This window comes from Euleptes europaea, chromosome 10 (assembly GCF_029931775.1).
Source record: "Euleptes europaea isolate rEulEur1 chromosome 10, rEulEur1.hap1, whole genome shotgun sequence".
In the NCBI taxonomy this organism is placed as follows: domain Eukaryota; kingdom Metazoa; phylum Chordata; class Lepidosauria; order Squamata; family Sphaerodactylidae; genus Euleptes; species Euleptes europaea.
This window is the reverse complement of record NC_079321.1, coordinates 51,164,452-51,184,703: the sequence shown is the minus strand read 5'-3', so window position 1 is coordinate 51,184,703 and position 20,252 is coordinate 51,164,452. Positions and strand designations below refer to the sequence as shown.

General features: G+C 41.7%; 1 protein-coding gene across 1 annotated transcript in view; it reads right to left on the bottom strand.

The window, feature by feature from the left end:
- Nucleotides 1-20,252, bottom strand: part of DOP1A (DOP1 leucine zipper like protein A) — a 68,432-nt gene that overhangs the window by 37,784 nt on the left and 10,396 nt on the right. Inside the window, exons 3-11 of the mRNA XM_056856083.1 lie at nucleotides 18,731-18,912; nucleotides 16,965-17,135; nucleotides 14,650-14,839; nucleotides 12,864-12,962; nucleotides 10,831-10,930; nucleotides 8,192-8,301; nucleotides 7,156-7,264; nucleotides 1,926-2,046; nucleotides 451-570 (exon numbers count right to left, since the gene is read on the bottom strand). Coding sequence (XP_056712061.1) covers nucleotides 451-570; nucleotides 1,926-2,046; nucleotides 7,156-7,264; nucleotides 8,192-8,301; nucleotides 10,831-10,930; nucleotides 12,864-12,962; nucleotides 14,650-14,839; nucleotides 16,965-17,135; nucleotides 18,731-18,912 — 1,202 coding nt within the window. The remainder of the gene's footprint in view (nucleotides 1-450; nucleotides 571-1,925; nucleotides 2,047-7,155; nucleotides 7,265-8,191; nucleotides 8,302-10,830; nucleotides 10,931-12,863; nucleotides 12,963-14,649; nucleotides 14,840-16,964; nucleotides 17,136-18,730; nucleotides 18,913-20,252) is intronic.

The window sequence follows — 20,252 nt, the reverse complement described above, 5'->3', positions numbered from 1 at the left end:
AACACCAACATCTTATGTCACCTTAAAAATAACCAAATTTATTATATTATAAATTCTGTAAAGATCCCTCTATTCAAAACCAGATTACCACTCACACTGAAACTTTAAATTATTCAACAGCTTTCAAAAATTAATCAAGCCTCTTCTGTTTCTCCAGCTGGACATGATAAAATGGAAAGACCTTCTAGAGGGATATAGGGTTGCCAGCTGTAGATTGGGAAATACCTGGAGATTTTGGGGGTGGAGCCTGAGGAGGGCGGATTTTGGAGAGGGAATGGGCTACAATAGGGTATAATGCCATGGAGTCCCCCTTCCAAATATGATGGTATAATGCCACAGAGTCTGCCTTCTCCAGGTGAACTGATCTGTGTCACGTGGAGATCAGTTGTAATAGTGGGAGATCTCGAGCCACCACTTGGAAGTTGGCAACCCTAATGGGACATAACTTACCTACAACATTCTTCAAACCAGCGGGCAATATAATCCCACATATAATATGGCTCAAAGGAATTAAAGAGAAGATTGGCAGTTTTAATCAGTTCTGCTGTTTTCTTATTTTCCCTCAGTTTGCTAAAAGAAAAAAATGTAACCAGATTTAATACACAAATATTTTGTTCTTTGCACTCCAAACATATTGCTTTACCTTCCACACACCAATTTTCCTTTGCCACCTCCCCATGCCCTATCCTACCACTTTTCTGCGCATTCTGCTGTCATTTCCACCCATGACACTTCTCTGAAATTCTGAGGTGTTTAGTGTAAGAAACAGGGATATTTACTGCTTCTCAGCTGCTCATCACAAGGTTCCTCAGAGAGGAAAAACTGTTCAGCTCCCGTCTTACCTGCTCAGTTTAGCAGCTAACAACTGCTCTGACGGGACTACACAAAAAATTTGAAAAGGCACACACTTAAACAACAACAGCCTGTCATGGGCTGTAAGCCAGAGAGGCATGCAAGTGAAAATAGGGCCAACTGAAGGCTCTGAAGTCGAGCTGCTTTTGTGCACGAGCCTTTTTCTATGCCCACAACGGGAAAGACTTTGTTGTGCCCACACAACTCAATGTCTGCTAGCCCAAGGCCTTGCATTCATCCAAAAAAATAAAATAAATGCTTGCCTTATCTGGAAACACAAAACAATTTTGGTAACTCTACATTTTCTCAGAATTCTTTTGTCATGCAGTATGAAAGGCCCCACTGCTCAAGAAACAGCAAATCCAGACCATCTCTGGGTGCATGGAATTATTTGAATAGAAATTTTAATCCTGCCTACAGATGTTCGCCCCTGTGCTGGGAGCCTTGGCCATATAAACAATCTGTGGTGCAATATTTCATGTGCCTAACTGTACCCCAACAGCGGAGAGCATATATGCTTGCTAGATTAAATGTATTACCATCTGCCTTACTATATGGAAGATTTAATAAAGTTCCATACCTGGAGCGGGTTTGCCCATGTGGAGATGGCAACATAGAAACAGTTTCACATATCCTCCTTAAGTGTCCACTCTATGATAGGGACCGTTCCAATCTCATAGACCCATTACTTGCTGATAGGGAATGCTTACCTACCAATTCAGAGGTGTCCTACCTTATGACCACGCAGGATGCAACAATTATTGACTCGGTGGCAAGGGTTTTTTTTGCTTGTAATTAGAGTGATTGTAATTAACGTGATTGCTACTCTGCACCATATAATGGTTAACTCAGGATTAAATAACCAAGTAACCAATCTAGTGGGATATGTATGTTCTTATAAAAATGATTTTATAGTAAACTTTACCATATGATACCTGCATACTTTATATCATGATTTTACTGTAAACTCCACTGTACGTTTTCCCTTTTAATGCCAAAAAAGGCTTTTGTATTCGTATTCGAATCCTGCCTACCAATAGCAATTTCACTTTTCCCCTTCTGCATCCAGTCACCTGCTTAGCTGTGCGTGGTCCTTGCTGAAGGAAGGTTCCACCTGAAGATCCAGCTCTGCTTTGCACTGCGTATATAATGTCCTAAATACTTCAATCAGTACATCCTCTAATATTACGGGCCCTATAGAGAGAAAGAGGGAGAATTATGCTGATTTGAAAGAATTACTCACTAGCTACTGTCAGGACTGGGCCCAGATCATTAATCACTAAAATTTAATCCATTATGCAATTTAGACAGCATACAACAAAACACTCGTTGGCAATCTTCTTTTGTATTCTTATTACAATTAGCTATGTAAAAGCTACAGATTTCCAGACCTAGGCTTTCAACATTAAATTTGAACACACAATTACTGCCTGTGCGGATAAAGGATAGCTAATGACAGTGTTTTGAGTGTTTCGACTCAGTAAGAATGATCACTTTTCCACTTCTGTTGAAATGTAAGCAATAATGGCACAAGTTAAATTGACAGAGGAGAAAATCTGGTCAGTATGTGTTCTTGGAAAAGTCTGCCTATTTGCATTTTGCTGCAGAGAGAACCAGGCAGATAACAGACCTTCCCTGACAATTACAAAAATGATTTTCTTAATACCATACATATTAGAACCAACTGAACACCCAGATGTTATCCCATCCAGGTTAATGGGAAACTGCCCTTCCAGTTACATGGGCAGAATTATCCTCAGTTACAAATGGATAATAACTTAGCCCTAATTACTGTGCTCCAGTACTGCAGAAAGACACACAGCATTACCACAAATTTTATACAAAGTATGGAAAGCCCTGACCAGGATGGCCCAGGCTAGCCCAGTCTCGTCAGATCTTGAATGCTAAGCAGGGTAAGCCCTGGTTTGTATTTGGTTAAGAGACCACCAAAGAAGTCCAGGGTTGCTATGCAGAGGCAGGCAACTGGCAAACCACCTCTGTTAATCTCTTGCCTTGAAAACATTATGGGTCGCCATAAGTCAGCAGCAATTCAACAGCACTTTATCCAAAAGATACAGGATGTTGCCTGACATTTTCATAGAACCCATTTATTCAAAACAGAACTGCACATTTAGATCCAAGGAACTGGAGGAACTATTTAAGTGGGTATATCAGAAGTTCGGAAAGCTTCTGAAAAGGGTGGCTTCGGTGGTGTCACAGTGGGAACGAGATCTCTGTTGGTTGCTGCAGCTCAGAGCACTGACATGATGATTACTATAGTTGATTTCATTAACCCTTAATGTGTGCTCACTGTCATTAAAGTTTTAAGCTGTGATCTTAATCTGAAGATTGCAGCCTTTCTGTGAACCCAAGTGAAAGAGATGTAGCCTTTTCCGCGGCAGCCCCATGATTACGGAGCAGCCTCCCCAAGGAGACGTGCCTGGCCCCCCCATCGCTTTTCATCTTTAAGAGGCAGCTGAAGATGGATTCATTTAGGACTGCATTTGGTTAACTTCATTAAAAGTAAAATGTAAAGGTCCCCTGTGCAAGCACCGGGTCATTCCTGACCCATGGGGTGACGTCGCATCCCAACATTTATTAGGCAACTTCATTAGCAGTCCTGAATGTCTTTATTTTTATTTATTTGTTTATATACTGCCTTATATTCTCCCCAATGGGGACCCCAAACGGCTTGGGTGTGACAGACAGGAGAAGATTCTGCCCTCTGTTCCCCCTGGTCGGAGCAGACCAATCTCAATCACTGATGAGCTCTGTTTCAAGATTAAGGACTCCTGTGTGTGCGTCAAAGCAGACACACTAAAGAAAACAAATCTACTTCACCTTATACATTTAAAGGGGAGAGTGAACCTGATATTAAATAATATAAAAGGAAGGGCTGGGAGGAGGAGGAGAAGAAGAAGAAGTTGACTGGTGAGGTGGACCACAACTTTCCAGCCTGAGGGACTTGTTACTGAAAAAGAGGTATAAAATACAATAACAAGAACTGGAGAACGGAATTGGATCAGGGGTTGAGACAATAGGTTAGACAGAGTCCGTGACTGGCCCAAGGTCACCCAACAAGTTTCCGCAGCAGAGTGGGGATTTGAACCTGTTGTCCCCATCTTCAAGAAGGGGGAAAAGGAGGATCCGGGTAACTACAGACCCAACAGCTTGACTTCTATACCAGGAAAAGTGTTCGAACAAATCATCAAACAATCAGTCCTTCAGCATTTAGAAAGGATGGATCTGATCACTAAGAGCCAGCACAGGTTTCTCAAGAATAAGTCATGTCAGACTAATCTTATCTCCTTTTTTGAGAAAATTACTACCTTGCTGGATCAGGGGAATGCTGTAGACATAGTTTATCTAGATTTCAGTAAGGCGTCTTATAAGGTTCCACATAGTATTCTAGTTGACAAATTGGGAAAAGGTGGGTTAGATCCTATTATTGTTAGGTGGATCTGCAACTGGTTGACAGATCGTACCCAAAGAGTGCTAGTTAATGGTTCCTCGTCCACTTGGAGAGAAGTGACTAGTGGAGTTCCTCAGGGATCTGTGCTGGGCCCTGTGTTGTTCAACCTCTTTATAAATGATTTGGATGAAGGAATAGAGGGGATGCTTATTAAATTTGCAGATGATACTAAATTGGGAGGGGTAGCAAATACGGTAGAAGACAGAGCGAAGATGCAGGATGATCTTGACAGGCTGGAGAAATGGGCTAGAACTAATAAAATGCACTTCAACAAAGACAAATATAAAGTTCTGCATTTAAGTAGGAAAAGTCAAATGCATAATTATAGGATGGGGGAGACTTGTTTGAGCAGTAGTGTGTGTGAAAAGGATCTTGGGGTCTTAGTAGACCAAACACTGAACATGAGTCAGCAGTGTGATGCTGTAACTAAAAAGGCAAACACAGTCTTGGGCTGCATCAACAGAAGTATAGTGTCCAGATCACACGAAGTGATGGTATCACTTTACTCTGCTCTGGCTGGACCTCAACTAGAGTACTGTGTTCAGTTTTTGGGCACCACAATTTCAGAAAGATGTAGGCAAGCTGGAACGTGTCCAGAGAAGGGCAACAAAGATGGTGAGGGGTCTGGAGACCAAGTCCTATGAGGAAAGGTTGAAGGAGCTGGGTATGTTTAGCCTGAAGAGGAAAAGACTGAGAGGGGATATGATAACCATGTTCAAGTACTTGAAGGGCTGTCATACAGAGGAGGGTGCCGAGTTGTTTTCTGTTGCTCAAGAAGGTCGGACCAGAACCAATGGGTTGAAATTAAATCAAAAGAGTTTCCGTCTAGACATTAGGAAGAATTTTCTAACAGTTAGAGCGGTTCCTCAGTGGAACAGGCTTCCTCGGGAGGTGGTAAGCTCTCCTTCCCTGGAGGTTTTAAAGAAGAGGTTAGATAGCCATCTGTCAGCAATGCTGATTCTGTGACCTTAGGCAGATGATGAGAGGGAGGACATCTTGGCCATCTTCTGGTCACTAGGGGTGTGGAGGGAGGAGGTAGTTGTGAATTTCCTGCATTGTGCAGGGGGTTGGACTTGATGGCCCTGGTGGTACCTTCCAACTCTATGATTCTTGCAGGTTATTTTGCTTGGTCTGTGATTTTGACATATGAACATAAGAAGAACATAAGAAAGGCCCTGCTGGATCAGACCAAGGCCCATCAAGTCCAGCAGTCTGTTCACACAGTGGCCAACCAGGAGCCTCTAGGAAGCCACAAACAAGATGACTGCAGCAGCACCATCCTGCCTGTGTTCCACAGCACCCAAAATAATAGGCATGCTCCTCTGATACTAGAGAGAATAGGTATGCAGCATGACTAGTATCCATTCTAACTAATAGCCATGAATACCCCTCTCCTCCATGAATATGTCCACTTTCCTCTTAAAGCCCTCCAAGCTGGCAGCCATCACCACATCCTGGGGCAGGGAGTTCCACAATTTAACTATGCTTTGTGTGAAAAAATACTTCCTTTTATCTATTTTGAATCTCTCGCCCTCCAGCTTTAGCAGATGACCCCGTGTTCTAGTATTATGGGAGAGGGAGAAAAACGTCTCCCTGTCCACTCTCTCCAAACCTTGCATAATTTTATAGACCTCTATCATGTCTCCCCTTAGCCGCCTTCTTTACAAGCTAAACAGCCCTAAGCGTCCTAACCGCTCCCCATAGGACAGTTGCTCTAGACCCCTAATCATTTTGGTTGCTCTTTTCTGCACCTTCTCAAGCTCAGTAATATCCTTTTTTAGGTGTGGTGACCAGAACTGTACACAGTATTCCAAGTGTGGTCTCACCATAGATTTGTACAAGGGCAGTATGATATCAGCAGTTTTATTTTTTATTCCTCGTCTAATTATGGCCAGCATGGAATTTGCCTTTTTTACAGCAGCCGCACACTGGGTTGACATCTTCATTGAGATATCCACTACCACCCCAAGATCCCTTTCTTGGTCTGTCACTGCCAGCACAGATCCCATCAGTGTATATGTGAAGTTGGTTTTTTTTGCCCCAATATGCATCACTTTACACTTACTCGCTTTGAATCTCATTTGCCATTTTAATGCCCATTCTTCCAGTATGCAGAGATCCTTCTGGAGCTCTTCACAGTCCGATTTTGTTTTAACCACCCTAAATAATTTTAGGTGTCATCTGCATAATTTGGTGTCATCTGCAAACTTGGCTACTTCAAGTACATGTACACCAACATATCTAATATCATACTAACACCCTTGCAACACCAGTATGATATTATATTTTCTTAGTCCCAGTACCTCGTTCCGCATATTAGGAATCAACAGAGGAAATAAACCGTGTACATGGCCCAACACCATGTCATCAGCCTCAAACAGTAATGTGACTTGGGGTGACTTGCTGGGGCAGAATGCTATTTTAGCTGTTATAGTATGAGGCCTCCCACAATCATTTGAATGGTATTAGAGAGAAACAGAACATTCTTAGAATGAAAACATAAAAGTTTGATCAAATACATACTTTACAATGCCTGGCTTTTTCACTGTTAACATTGGGTTGAATGCAGACCTTGTTTTCTGCCAAAAGAAGGGCTCTTGTCCTCCCTGTATAAACCCTCACTGTGTACTCAGTATTGTTCTTGGGAACTCCCTGATCACAGGGCATATCTTTTGGGGGGGATGTAGGGGAAAGGAGGAGGTGGGAAAGTTTTGTTCTTGAAGTGGAGTTCTGCTTGCAGAACTTGCGATCCCAATCCATTATCCATAATTCTCTTTTTACATGACGGTAATCAAATATACACACACATAGATGAACATCTGTATAGCTACCTAGCTCAGGTTTGTCCAGTAAACTGATAAGAATCCGAAAAGGCTTTAGCTCCTGCATCAGCGTGCTCTCCTCTCCTTGTCCATTGATTTGCAAAATTCCCACCATTGCCTGTAAAAGATGACCTTTTAGAATTAAAAAAACCTGTGAAAGAGAACTTGGGCTACGTTGAAATGCCACACATGCTGGTGAGGTCCATTTTTTCACACAGAGCTACGAGATCTGAACACGTTCTAGATACTGGGCTTTAACTGGTTCCAACTCTGAGAGGATATGTTGGCAGATAACTATTTGTTCCTATTAATAAATAAGAAATAATCGCATTGGAGGACCCCAGATTGGCTCCCCCTCCCCTGTGCAAAATACTGACACGTTCTCAGTTTAAGGACACGGTCTTCTGACCAGTGGACTTCTGTGTCAGCCATGGAAAAAGGTAATGGAAGGCCACACTTATGGGCTTACATGGAAAAGGGTTACATGGACAAAAAGGGGGGAGAGAATCTTAATGCATGCCACATATGAATCCCTCAAGCAGAAATTTGAGTGTCCTGATCTACCTATTGCCCTTAGCAGTCACAAAAACTTAAATTCTGTAGACAAGATTTCATTATTATCATTTTACAGGGATTTGTTCAATACAAAATTGCTAAGAAACCCAAATCCTAGTGATAATGGAATAGAAAAAGAAACAATGGAAGAACTGAGGATACTGACAGTGCTTTTAAAAAGCTTATTCTAAGAAGTTATTTTTAACAATGATTTCTGCACACAAAAATTCTAAGAAAATACCACAGTTTCCACAGAAGGCTTGAAAGAATACAGAGCACAGCGCTTTGTTTTCTTGCCCAATCAACCACATTGCCTATGAGATTTGCCCATTTATGGAACGTGAGTTGAGCAGTGGTGTAAAAACTGCATCTTGATCCCAACAGATGACCATGAGTAGCACCAACTGGGCCCTTGCCAGTTTACGTGTAACATATAACACGCAAACAACACATGAAGATCACGCAAACAACACATGAAAAGCATGACTACCTGAACTAACATATCCTTAGAGAAGGTGTTGAAATAATAGGTAGCATGTTCTTCGGGATTGCTGTGTCTTGTGCTTCTAGGCCCTATAATGGCACCGTTGTTATCAAAACCTTCAAGCAAAGAAAATTAAGGTCATATTAATAGAGTGCTTAAATAAAATGGCAAAGGACAAACAGGGAGAACAACAGCTCGAGTCTACCAACTTACCATTTTGCCGTCCAAATATTGTTGGCAAGAGGAAAGACCATTTTTAAATTAAAAATTTAACAACGGCAACTAGTCGCATTAAGAGCAAAACATCAGGCTGATTCCACTTTTCTAAGAAATGGGATACTCTGCTTGTTGTAAATGCTGACGAATGCTAGAGTCAGTTTTTTTGCTAGCCAAAGAGAAAAGGCTTCAAAAAGATTAAGGCTGAACCTAAACTATACTAAGAATAGCACTTCCATAGGGATCTTAAGTGCTTCACGTATATTCTTTCTGTAACTCTTAAAAGAATTATGTAAAGTGGACAACGTTATTATTTTCATATTGCAGGCGGGGAGCTAAGACATAGTGGTTTACCCAATACTATCCAGTGAATTCATAGCTAACGCAACGTTTGAATCAAGTACTTCTGGGATCACAGGTTACAGTACAATTCTAAAGACACTTTCCTAGGAATAAGCACCAACAAAAGGCCTCAGTAGAATTCTGAGTAGACCTATATCAATTTACTAGAAAAATAATATGTATTAAATGAGTGTGAGGGAGAAATGAAGGCCTTACAAAATAATTAATTTTTAATGGACATAATGAAATGCTTTTTATTATGCTAATCCATTTATTACTAGTGAGATTTACTATTTCTTTTCTTTTTTATTTTATTCTTATTTCTTTCTTTTCTTTTTCCTTTCCTTTATATGATATTATTAACTATTAAAAAATTTTCCTTGAAAAATATAAATGTCAAAGAGATCAATAAATATTAACAATAATATTAGGATTAGAACTTTGTGCAAAGGAGGTTACTAATTCATCACAAGATGAAGGGAGGTGTAGGGGAAGTCAACAATTTTTATTATATATAAATTTTTTAACAATGCTACCTATTTGTTTTTATTTTTTATTGCTTATGTCATTGTTAAACTATGTGATTAATAATTTTGGAAAAATAATAAAAAATTATTTTTTTAGAAAAAGGATTCTGAGTAGACCTGCTCTCTTACAGTGCCATCCTAAGCAAGTTATACCCTTCTAAGTCCACTGAAGAATGTAGGCTTGGAAGCATGTAACTCTGTATGGGATTGCCCCCTGAGCCCCGAACTAGACATGACATTTAACAACCACCACCACGAAGACTAGCGGTCACACTGCAGCTGTGAGTTCCCTGTGGAAACTCCAGTCTGAAGCACCACAGGGGAACCAGTTCAGATGGGGACTGCGTTGGGGTGGGGGAAGGCCCTCAACTTTCCCCGGCCCAAAATGGTCCAGGGCAGTAGTATTGGCCCATTGTGGGTCTGCACGTACACACAGACATTTGTGTGGGTCTTCTTATCCCCAGGAGAAGAATTTGTGAGGGATCAGTGGGTGGCAGCAGGAAGGGAATAGCAAGATAGCAAGCTTCATACTGCTCAGTTTGTTTTTTTGGATACAAGCCAATTCATTTAAATACGGCTATTAAAAACAAAAAGCAATAAAACATCTGGGCCCCCAAATAGCTGTCTGCCTCACCTTCTGCTGCAATGAAGGTCTTCACTAGTTTCTCAAAGGAGGGGATGGAGCAAGTCTAGTGTCCTTAGGAAGGGAATTCTAACCAAGAAGGTCCTGTGTTCTTGTCTCTACCAGTCTGATTTCAGACAAGGGCAGGTACACTGTGCAAAGCCTTTTCTGGGGATCCCAGTGAATGGGGATGCTGGTCAAGGTGGATGTAGTCAATGGCCACACTGTTCAGAAAGCTTCATGAACCACATTTCACTGAATGCAGCTTTATAATTCACATCACTGCAACGTGATTACCCTTGAAGGCAACTAGGGAATTTCAGTTGGTCAGGAAGTGGCACCCAGATTAAAGACCAGACATACACTACTTGGCATACTTTAACCATATAAAGGATCCAGAAATGGTTTCCTGACCAAATTCCAGTTTCTGGCTCTGAGTTTTAAAAGTTCTGTACAGTTGGGACCTGGGACGTTTGAGGGACCACCTTGTCCAGTATTAACCTTCTTGATCACTGATAACCTTCTGCACCTGTGGCCCACCTGTTAGGAACTAAAGCTTTGTGATATTCGATATTGTGAGAGCCACTAAAGCAGATGCCACCTCCCTCGCAGACTAGAGAGCAGAACATTTACAATAGTGGCCCCACATCAATGGAATCTGAGATTCGCCAAGCCTCAAAGCTGGACCTGTTTGGGCATGCCACATGTTATTTATTTAGGTCAGCGCTGAAATAATAGTGCTTCGATGACAGGAGTTTACTAGGGCTACATTTTCCCAGCTAGTTGAACAAAGCTATTGATTCACTTACCAATTAATTCCTGTTGTTATTTTTAACCTGTACTGTTGTTAATTTTCTCATTCTGCTGTCTTACAAATTCCGAAGTTGACCATAAATTTTCAAATAAATAATAGTACCAAAAACAAATCCTGCTCTTACCTAGAAGCCAGGCATAAAGCCTTCGATTGAGTGACATGTCTCTGCGCAGAACTACATGTAGAGATGCTGACAGAATTCTGATCATGTCTGGCCGTGTTGCCTAGAATTAGGAATGTGACATTTAAACTTCAAATGGAAAATGGTATCACATTTAAGGCTTTGGTGACAGAAAGAATTCGCTTCCCAGAAAGGATTTGCTTCCCAGAACCTCAAAATTTTGACAGCCTGACTCCTGGAGCCCGACGAAAAAGATCTATTTTTATCAGTCCTCTGCGAAGCAGCTCATTCCTCAGCAGGCATCAGCCGACGATAACCAAACCTTTACCTCCAACCCGCCTCCTTCTTATATCCAATTTAACTAAAATAAGTACTAGAAGCAAGCCCTGGTTAAAACGCAATAAAAATAATCACTGGTGACGAAGACTTAACATTTTCTCCTTACAAAAAAGTTAAATGCAGACAAATAAGAGAGGTACAAAATGTAGTCTGAGCACCTGCTTCTTTGTATTATTCAAAATATACTCAACCCAAATGGCTAATATATGTGTTTTTTAAAAGTCTAAGAATTTCTGGGAGCTGCCTCTATATACAGTCAGTTATAGGACTGTCCAAAATTACTCAATAGGATGTGATGAGCGCTATCTTTTTTAAGAGAAAAAATTACTTCCTACTGACAACGAAGAATTAATGCCACCTATTGCCAAATAATCCCACTGTTCTATAAATTGTGTTGAAGAAAATTATGAAGTGCAACTTGCTATCTCACAGTGTAATCCTAAACAGTTACATCCTTCCAAATTCACTGAAGTCAATGGACTGAGAAGAGTGCAACTCTGTTTAGTGATACTACTTGCTTGTGTTCATTCTTTCCCCCTGGTTCTTTCATCTGAGAAATGCTAAGATTCATGGCATTCTTTATTTTATTTCTTTAAAACATTTATGTGCTGTTTTATAGTGAAGTCCCCGAGGTACCTTACAATAAACCCTCAATAAAATGTAATAAAAATCAGTGAACATTCTCTTGCAACAAAATTATTTAAATTATTCATATATAACCCAAAGCTCAAATGGGCAGCAGTAGCACCAACACGAGAACATGGTAAAATTGGTGAAAGGGGGGAAATGATCATATTAATTAAATCAGATATTACTTATTACCAAAAGTTCACCGGGTACCTAAACTGAACACAGTCGGGGCCCTGAAAACAAATGCATTACCTCAATTTTATTGGCCTGATCCAGTAATCTCTGCCTGAAAGCAGGAAAGTTGATGCATGTACAGGACATCTCCACTCACGAGATGAAGCAGCCTTGTTTGTTTTTTGCATGCCCACTGTACTGGATCAAGACGTATCATGTAAAAAACTTCAGCTGTTTTCAAATCAACTAGGAAGTGAATTTGTGCATTTCCAGTATCATTTCTAATGCTGCCAGCAATTGGCAGGCAATATTTTATTGTCTCTTTACTGGAAGTCACTAATGGGCTAAACAGCATAAGGACTTCAAACCAAAGGAGCACAAACTTGTGGACACTTCAATTCCCAACTTCCCCTAGTGTCCACTCAAAGCCAGATGACCCACCAGATCAACTTTTACTTTAACTGAAAGGGAAAATCGTCTCTCTTTGGGTGCTGCCACATGCACTGCATCATGCACTTTCAATCCACTCACAATGCACTTTAGCGATCGTTTGCAAGTGGATTTTGCCATTCCACACAGTAAAATCCAGTTGCAAAGTGCATCGAAAATGCACTATTCAGTGCGTGTGAAAGTGCTTTTCTACAGAAGCTCTCCACATATATAAGACACTCTTTGGACCTAAGAAGAGATATTTCAGGATGATTAGGAGATATTTTTCAGAAAAACACGGACTGAAAGTGGGTCTTATTAACTGGATTACATTATTCTCAAATGGGGAAATCTTAAAGTGTGGCTGATGTTTGCCTACATGACTAGCGCATAAACACATATATATATATTTACACATACAAAGACACACACAGAGTAATTCACTGAACATTTATTCATTTTACCTGACTCATGTGGAATGGAAAACAGAAGAGTATCAGGTCCAGTGTACTTCTCTGTACTAAGACACTAGAATCCTGCACTGAAGTGCTTACTGCTTCTACCTGAAATAAAATTGCCATTATATACAATTATAAGCAGCAATGCTGCTTTGCTTGTTCTCAAATGCATGCAGACAAGGGTATTGATTCTATCAGTGTTGGGAAGGGGCCGTGGCTCAGTGGCAGAGCATCTGCTTTGCATGCAGAGCATCCCAGGTTCATTATTCGCCTCCAGGAAAAGTGCCAGATAGTAGACGTGAAAGACATTTGCCTGAGACCCTAGACAGCTGCTGCCAGTCAGAGTAGGTAACACTGACCCTGACAGATCAGTGGGCTGACTCAGTATAATGCAGCTTCATGTGTGATTGTATTAAATATAAATGTGTAATTATAAAAAAGTAATGTATAAAATGAAAAGAACTGAAAATTGCGTAGCAAATCGATATCATAAGAGCATAAGAAAGGCCATGCTGGATCAGACCAAGGTCCATCAAGTCCAGCAGTCTGTTCACAGTGGCCAACCAGGTGCCTCGAGGAAGGCCACAAACAAGACGACTGCAGTAACACCATCCTGCCTGTGTTCCACAGCACCTAATATAATAGGCATGCTCCTCTGATCCTGGAGAGAATAGGTATGCATCACGACTAGTACCCATTTTGACTAGTAGCCATTAATACCCCTCTCCTCCATGAACATGTCCACTCCCCTCTTAAAGCCTTCCAAGTTGGCAGCCATCACCACATCCTGAGGCAGGGAGTTCCACAATTTAGCTATACCACAGTTTAACTCTATCAAATTACACAAGAAGCACACAGATAATAGGTTGGATCTGATTATACATGAGCATAAGGGGTTAATGGAGGAGGATGTTCCCCTTCTCCATCCTGAACAAAGCGTCCTGTGGCACGGGACCCTGAAGGAAAGGGGGAATCAGGAAAAACCATCCCCTTTCCCTCTTGCAATGGCAGAGTAGGGGCACTTTCACCCAAGTCCTCTTCCTTACTGCAGCCCCCCCATGTTGCAAAGCATTTTGTCTGTGATGATCTCCCAACTCTCAGCATTGGCTCTTCAGGGGAGCTGCCAGGGAAGATCATCTGTGGACAGTAGGATCCTTTCCTTAATATCTTAGCTCACATGCCAAACAATGGAAGACGTCACTTTTCAGCAGCAACCAGCCAAAGTTAAGCACAGTGTGGTGTAGCGGTTAGAGTGCTGCACTAGAATCTGGGAGGTCCAGATTTGGATTCCGCTTTTGCGGTGGAATCTTGCTAGTTGACCCTAGGCCAACCACACACACTCACCTTCACCTATCTCACAGGGTTGTTGTGAGGATAAAATGGAGACAGGGAGAATACTGTAAGCACTTTGGGTCCCCTTTGAGTAGAAAAACGGGGTTTAAAATGAAGTAAAATAAACAAAAATTAAGTCCACTGATTTCCATAAGAAAGATTTAAGCAAATACTTAAATGTGCTTAACATAAACTAAACTGTAGCCTATGATTTAGCCTGATGAACGATGTAACTCTTCAAGTATTCTCAGAATTTACATCAGCGTTCTTGAATATTATTGTTTACAGACTGTGTCTTGTTTTCTGGGGGGGAGGATCTAACATGCAGATTCTTGCAATTCAGCTGCTGCTACAAAATACACCAGATTTATTTCTTTACGCAACAAGGACTTCAAGAGATTATGAAGACAAATTACTGGGACTGGGAAATAGCATTAAATTAAACTTTACTGGCTCTCACCATCAATTCAATGTCACTGCCTATTATGTAAAGCTGGTCTTCCATGGAAAGCTTCCTGTTCAGATGGGAGAGGACATAAGTAATTCCAGGCAGCCGAACAGCAGGACTCGTCAGCAGACTGCCCCACAGCGCACTGTAGAAAGCCGGCTGGTCCACGGCGGCGGCCACTTTCTCCAGCAGAGTGTTGGTTCTGCAGTGCAAGGAATGAGAAGAGAGCAGAAAAATGAAAAATTTCAGCAATGAAAACAGGGCCAGCTCATCCTCACACAAACCAATAAAAAATAAAGCAAAAAGCCACCCCAACTTGTTACCAGGAGGAAGAGAAAACTTCTCAGTACAGGGCTGGCATCTATGCCCCATTCCTATGTATGTAAAAGCTGGACAAGGAAGAAAGCTGACAGGAAGAAAGTTGATTCATTTGAAATGTGGTGTTGGGTGAGAGTTTTACGGATACCATGGGCCGCCCAAATGTGGGGTGTGGATCAAATCCAGCTCGAATTCTAGAACCTATGATGACTAAACTGAGGCTTTGGTCACACCGTGAGAAGATGACTCACTTGAAAAGACTGCAGAAAGCCTTTAATCTTTACTCTGATTTGTTGTAAAAATGTCCTTAGAAGGAATTTTGAATTGGCAACCCAACTTGTTTTCACCATGACCACATGCTATTGCAGAGGAAAGAAAGTCTTGATCCATCTCCCAAGGATGAGAGAAGTATTTATAATTGTGTATATAGTTAGCAACTGTATTTGTCTTGCATTTTCTAGTATTTTGTGCCATCCTACCTATTCATTTATGCCAAATAACTGTTTTTAGTATGTATGTTTGGTAAATAAATATGAGAAATGAGATACCGGGTATGAGAAAGAGAATTCCTAGAGAAAATTTACACATGAACCAGCTGGTCAGTCATACTCTACCTTAAAAGCTCTGAAGAGAAAGATGGAGGGGGATAATAGCGAGCCTTTTTTACCACACACACAGACATATGTCTAATACTGAATATACAGACTAAGCTTGGAGCAGCCTGTCCAATATTGAGACCTGTCTCATTCATATTTGTACAAATTGATATGAAATATACTCCAAGTACCGGCAGTGGAAGAATATCAGGTATTGGGGCCAGTACTATTTAATTTGTTCATAAATTACCTGGAACTAGGGGTGAGTAGTATAGTAGCCAAGTTTGTAGGCACAAAATTATTCAGGATGATGAAAACCAAGGATGACTGTGAAGAGCTCCAGAATTATCTCCACATATTGGGTGAACAGGGAACAGAGTGGCAAATGAAGCTAAACGTTGATAAGTGTAAGGAGATGTACTCTAGGCTGGAATTTTTTGTTCCAGTGTACATGTTAATGGGGTCTGAACTCGCTCAGACTGAGAGGGAAAGAGATCTTTGGGTCACAGCAGATGAAAGTATCAACCCAAAGTACTGCAGAAGTGAAAAAGGCAAACTCTATGTTGGGGATTATTAGGAAAGGCATTGAAAATAAAATTGCCGATATTATAATGCAGCTGTATAGATCTATCATGTGACCTCATCTGGAATCCTGTGTGCAGTTCTGGTCACCGTATCTCAAAAGGAAAAACGCAGAGATGAAGTATAGTTCTAGCCATGAGCTGGGGCATCATTTGTGCCGGGGGGGGAGGGGGGACAAGGATGAATATGGGCAATTGGGCCCAGCACTGGCTGTCAGTCAGCATTCAAGCAGCTTCTTGTGACACGCCCCGGAAGTCAGACCATCATGGGATGGGTAAGGCACACAGACCTGCGGGCTGTAGGTGTCTCTCTGGTGCACAGGTCAGATGGAAAGGAGCAGGTTGAAGAGGAGCTTGGCATTCAGCAACTCCCTCTCCACAGAAGACCCACCCTCTCACTCCATGCCTGCGAGGTTTATTTTCTGTGTGGCTACTCAACCTTTGCTATGACTGCAGGGGATTGCCGGTTAACAGGACTGGGAATGAATTTAAATCAGAGCGAATTGGCTGACAGGCCCTGGGGTTTTTGCCTTCTCCGTAGCAAAAGAATATATTTATTGTGTATGCTTGCTTGCTCTGTTAAAAAGAGCATAACCATCACAACAGGCTGCTGGAGTTTAGGCACTGGCTGGGGAACATAGTGCACCAGGATAGAGAGGAACTGGTCCAAGGCTACCCACCGAGCTCCATGGCCGAGCAGAGATTTGAACTCATATCTCCTCTGTCCTAGTCTGATACTGTAATTATGATACTACGCCAGCTCTCCTAGAAAATTTCACAGTATGCAGGTTTTTAAAAACAACAGTAATATTGCATTACTCTACAGTTTTACCTCTCATAATACTCTGACCCCTCTTCCAAACCAGGAAAGATCCCAGTTAACAAACCCTGCAGGCCTGGCTTCAACGTTTTGCCCAAAGGAAGATAGTAGACTTCATACAGACTGAGTAATGCTGGTTTGACAGACATTGCAGCATTGGCAAGGAGAGGAAATAACCCAGAACTGTGAAAATTAAAAAAAACAACAACAGATACATGCGGTTAATATGGAAGGCTTTTGAAGCTTGCTTCATATTACAATTTTTACCACACAGAAATAATTGCTAGAAGCACATGGTGGCTCTCGAGCAGGACAATCCTAAGCTCAGCTACAGCCCTTCTAAGTCTACCATAATCAACGTGTTTAGAAGGATGTAACTTTGCCTAGGATCGCACGGTCATTCATACATAGGGTTTCCAGGTCCCTCTTCGCCACCGGTGGGAGATTTTTGGGGTGGAGCCTGAGGAGGGCAGGGTTTGGGGAGGGGAGGGACTTCAATGCCATAGAGTCCAATTGCCAAAGCGGCCATTTTCTCCAGGGGAACTGATCTCTATTGGCTGGAGATCAGTTGTAATAGCAGTAGATCTCCAGCTAGTACCTGGAGGTTGGCAACCCTATTCATACACACAGGAAACACATACAAACAGTGCTGGTAGATGGCACAGCATCTAGCCCTCTGAGCAAGGTAAATAAATTGTCTGGGGAAATGTGCTACTAATTCTTTTCCATTTCTCCATTGCCTGGATATAGACATTTGAATGCAACACTGTTCACAGTTATTAACTGCAAATCTCTCAGGAAGGTGAACATTATTGAGACTGGCCAATGTTTGGTAACAAAGAAATCATAGCCTCCTTTAAGGAACTGCAGGTTAGAAGTAACTGCTGCCTGGGATATACATTAGTCCAGAATTATGACTGTAACTGTTACATGAGGGTATCACCAGTGGTAGCTCTAGGCGCGTACTGGCGCTATGCCTCAGGGCTGCTCCGATCACCCTTACCCAGGACTGGGAGAATATAGCCCTCATTACCGACTCTGCTGTCTTTAAAAAGATGATGGCAAGCCTTGCTTGCCCAGAGGGGCTTTCTGAACTCTCCCAAGATTATTTCCTCTTGCAAGAATTCTGCCCTTAGGGTCATTTATGCTACAGCAGCACTAACAGTGCATTCCTAAGGAGAGTTACTCCAGTCTAAACCCACTGAAATGAATGAGCTTAGACTGGAGTACTCTCCTTAGGAATGCACTGTAAACCACAACATTTCATGCCTCATCTTATCTAAAAGCCAGCTTAGATTTTGCTCTTACAAATGGCAAAGAAAACTATAGGAATATCCACCCACCCATTGAAATGCTAATGAATGTAATACTAGGCAAAATAATTGCAGGTAAGGAAGTGATTGTTCTGTTCTGAAATTCCCTCTTATGTCACAATGATATACTAAACTAATAATGGCCACACAACATTAAAACAGCATGGTTATGCTAATACCCATTCCTGGATTACAACAAAAATTGGGATTGCATATGGAAAAAGAACTCATTTTCACCAACGTCATTTCATCATTACCAAAGAATATCCTGCACTCAGCTTTTGACTTTTGCTGTATCCCAGCTTCTACACAGCCTGCTGGATGGCTGAACAATTATGAAGGTGGGGCTGCCACTTGGAGCCACTGACGCACGTATGAAATGTTGTGTGGTATTTGTAAAAGGATCGAACAATATTAATTCAGAATGAAAAAGCAAAAAATCAAGATGAACATTAAACATTTTACCTGTATAGGAAGAGATCTTTGGCCAAACGCTTGGGCCCAATGATCTTGAAGATAATCTCATACGTCTCAAGCGCCTTCCGGTGCACCCCACCCGGCAAGGCAGGATGAAGGCATTGTGCAAGGCGCTTTCCTACCGTCAGCTTTTTGGGTACTACTTGATACTTTGCATTGTTATGTAGAACCTAGCAGGAAAAAATTTGATTCATTTTAAGTGCTTCAGCAACCAGTTTCAAAGAGAAAGAAACTTAAAGTTTACCCAGTTATATCCATACATACTTAAGATAAATGAGGAATTAAGATGATTTATTACAACCCAGTCAAGCACAGCATAATAAACCCGATTATTAAACTGCCCTGTTGCCAACGGCACAAAACAAAGTAAACAAGGTTTTAACATTCATCCACAGTAGGCCAAAGAACATATGAACAAGCATAGATGAGCACATACTGAAATAAAGTCTGGCATAAAACAACACTCCAATTATCAGAATAAGCAGGGTTGCAACTAGAGTTGCCCAACACAGCCTGGCAACTGGTGGGCGAAAGGGGAGGTGGGGACTTGTGCACTGTGGGGGAAGTGCAGTTGGCGTCCCCAGCACAATGACATTGCTTCTGGAATGACCAGAAGTGACATCATCATGCCGGGGCGGGTGTGTGTGTGTGATGCTCCAATATTTGCCCCAAACTTTACGGTTTATCCACAAAGTTTGGGCTAATGCTAAAGTATCACCAAGTGTGATAACATCACTTCCAGGTCACACCACAAGTGACATCATCGCACCAGGAACACCCATTGCACCCTCCATTTCGTCCAGGTGTTTCCTCCCACCATCCAGTTGAGTGGTGGTGAATAACGGGAGCTGAGTGCTGGAAATCTCCTGCCCCCTGCCCCCAGAGGGAAGCTGCCAATCCTACCAGCAACCTTCTCACAGGAAAAACAGTCTTTTGAACATATTCATTCATTCATGTAAAATGGATGCTTAGCATTGCCCTTTAATTACATGGAAGAAGTTGGCTGGCCACATGGCAGAATTTCAATGGAGATAAGTGTAAAGTTCTGCATTTAGGTAGGAAAAATAAAATGCATGATTACAGAACGGGGGAGACTTGCTGTGGCAACAAAGTGTGAAAAGGACCTAGGGGTCTTAGTAGACCATACACTGAACTTGAGTCAGCAGTGTGAAGCGGTAGCTAAAAAGGCAAATGTGATTTTGGGCTGTATAAACAGAAGTATGGTGGCCAAATCACGTGAAGTGATCGTATCGCTTTACTCTGCTCTGGTTAGACCTCACCCAGAGTATTGTGCTTAGTTTTGGGCACCACAATTTAAGAAGGATAGACAAGCTGGATCGTGTCCAGAGGAGGGCAACAAAGATGGTGAGGGGTCTAGAGACCAAGTCCTATGAGAAAATGTTGAAGGAGCTTGGAATGTTTAGCCTAGAGACAAGATGACTGAGAGGTGATACAATAACCATTTTCAAGTACTTGAAGGGCTGACATATAGAGGATGGTGTGGAGTTGG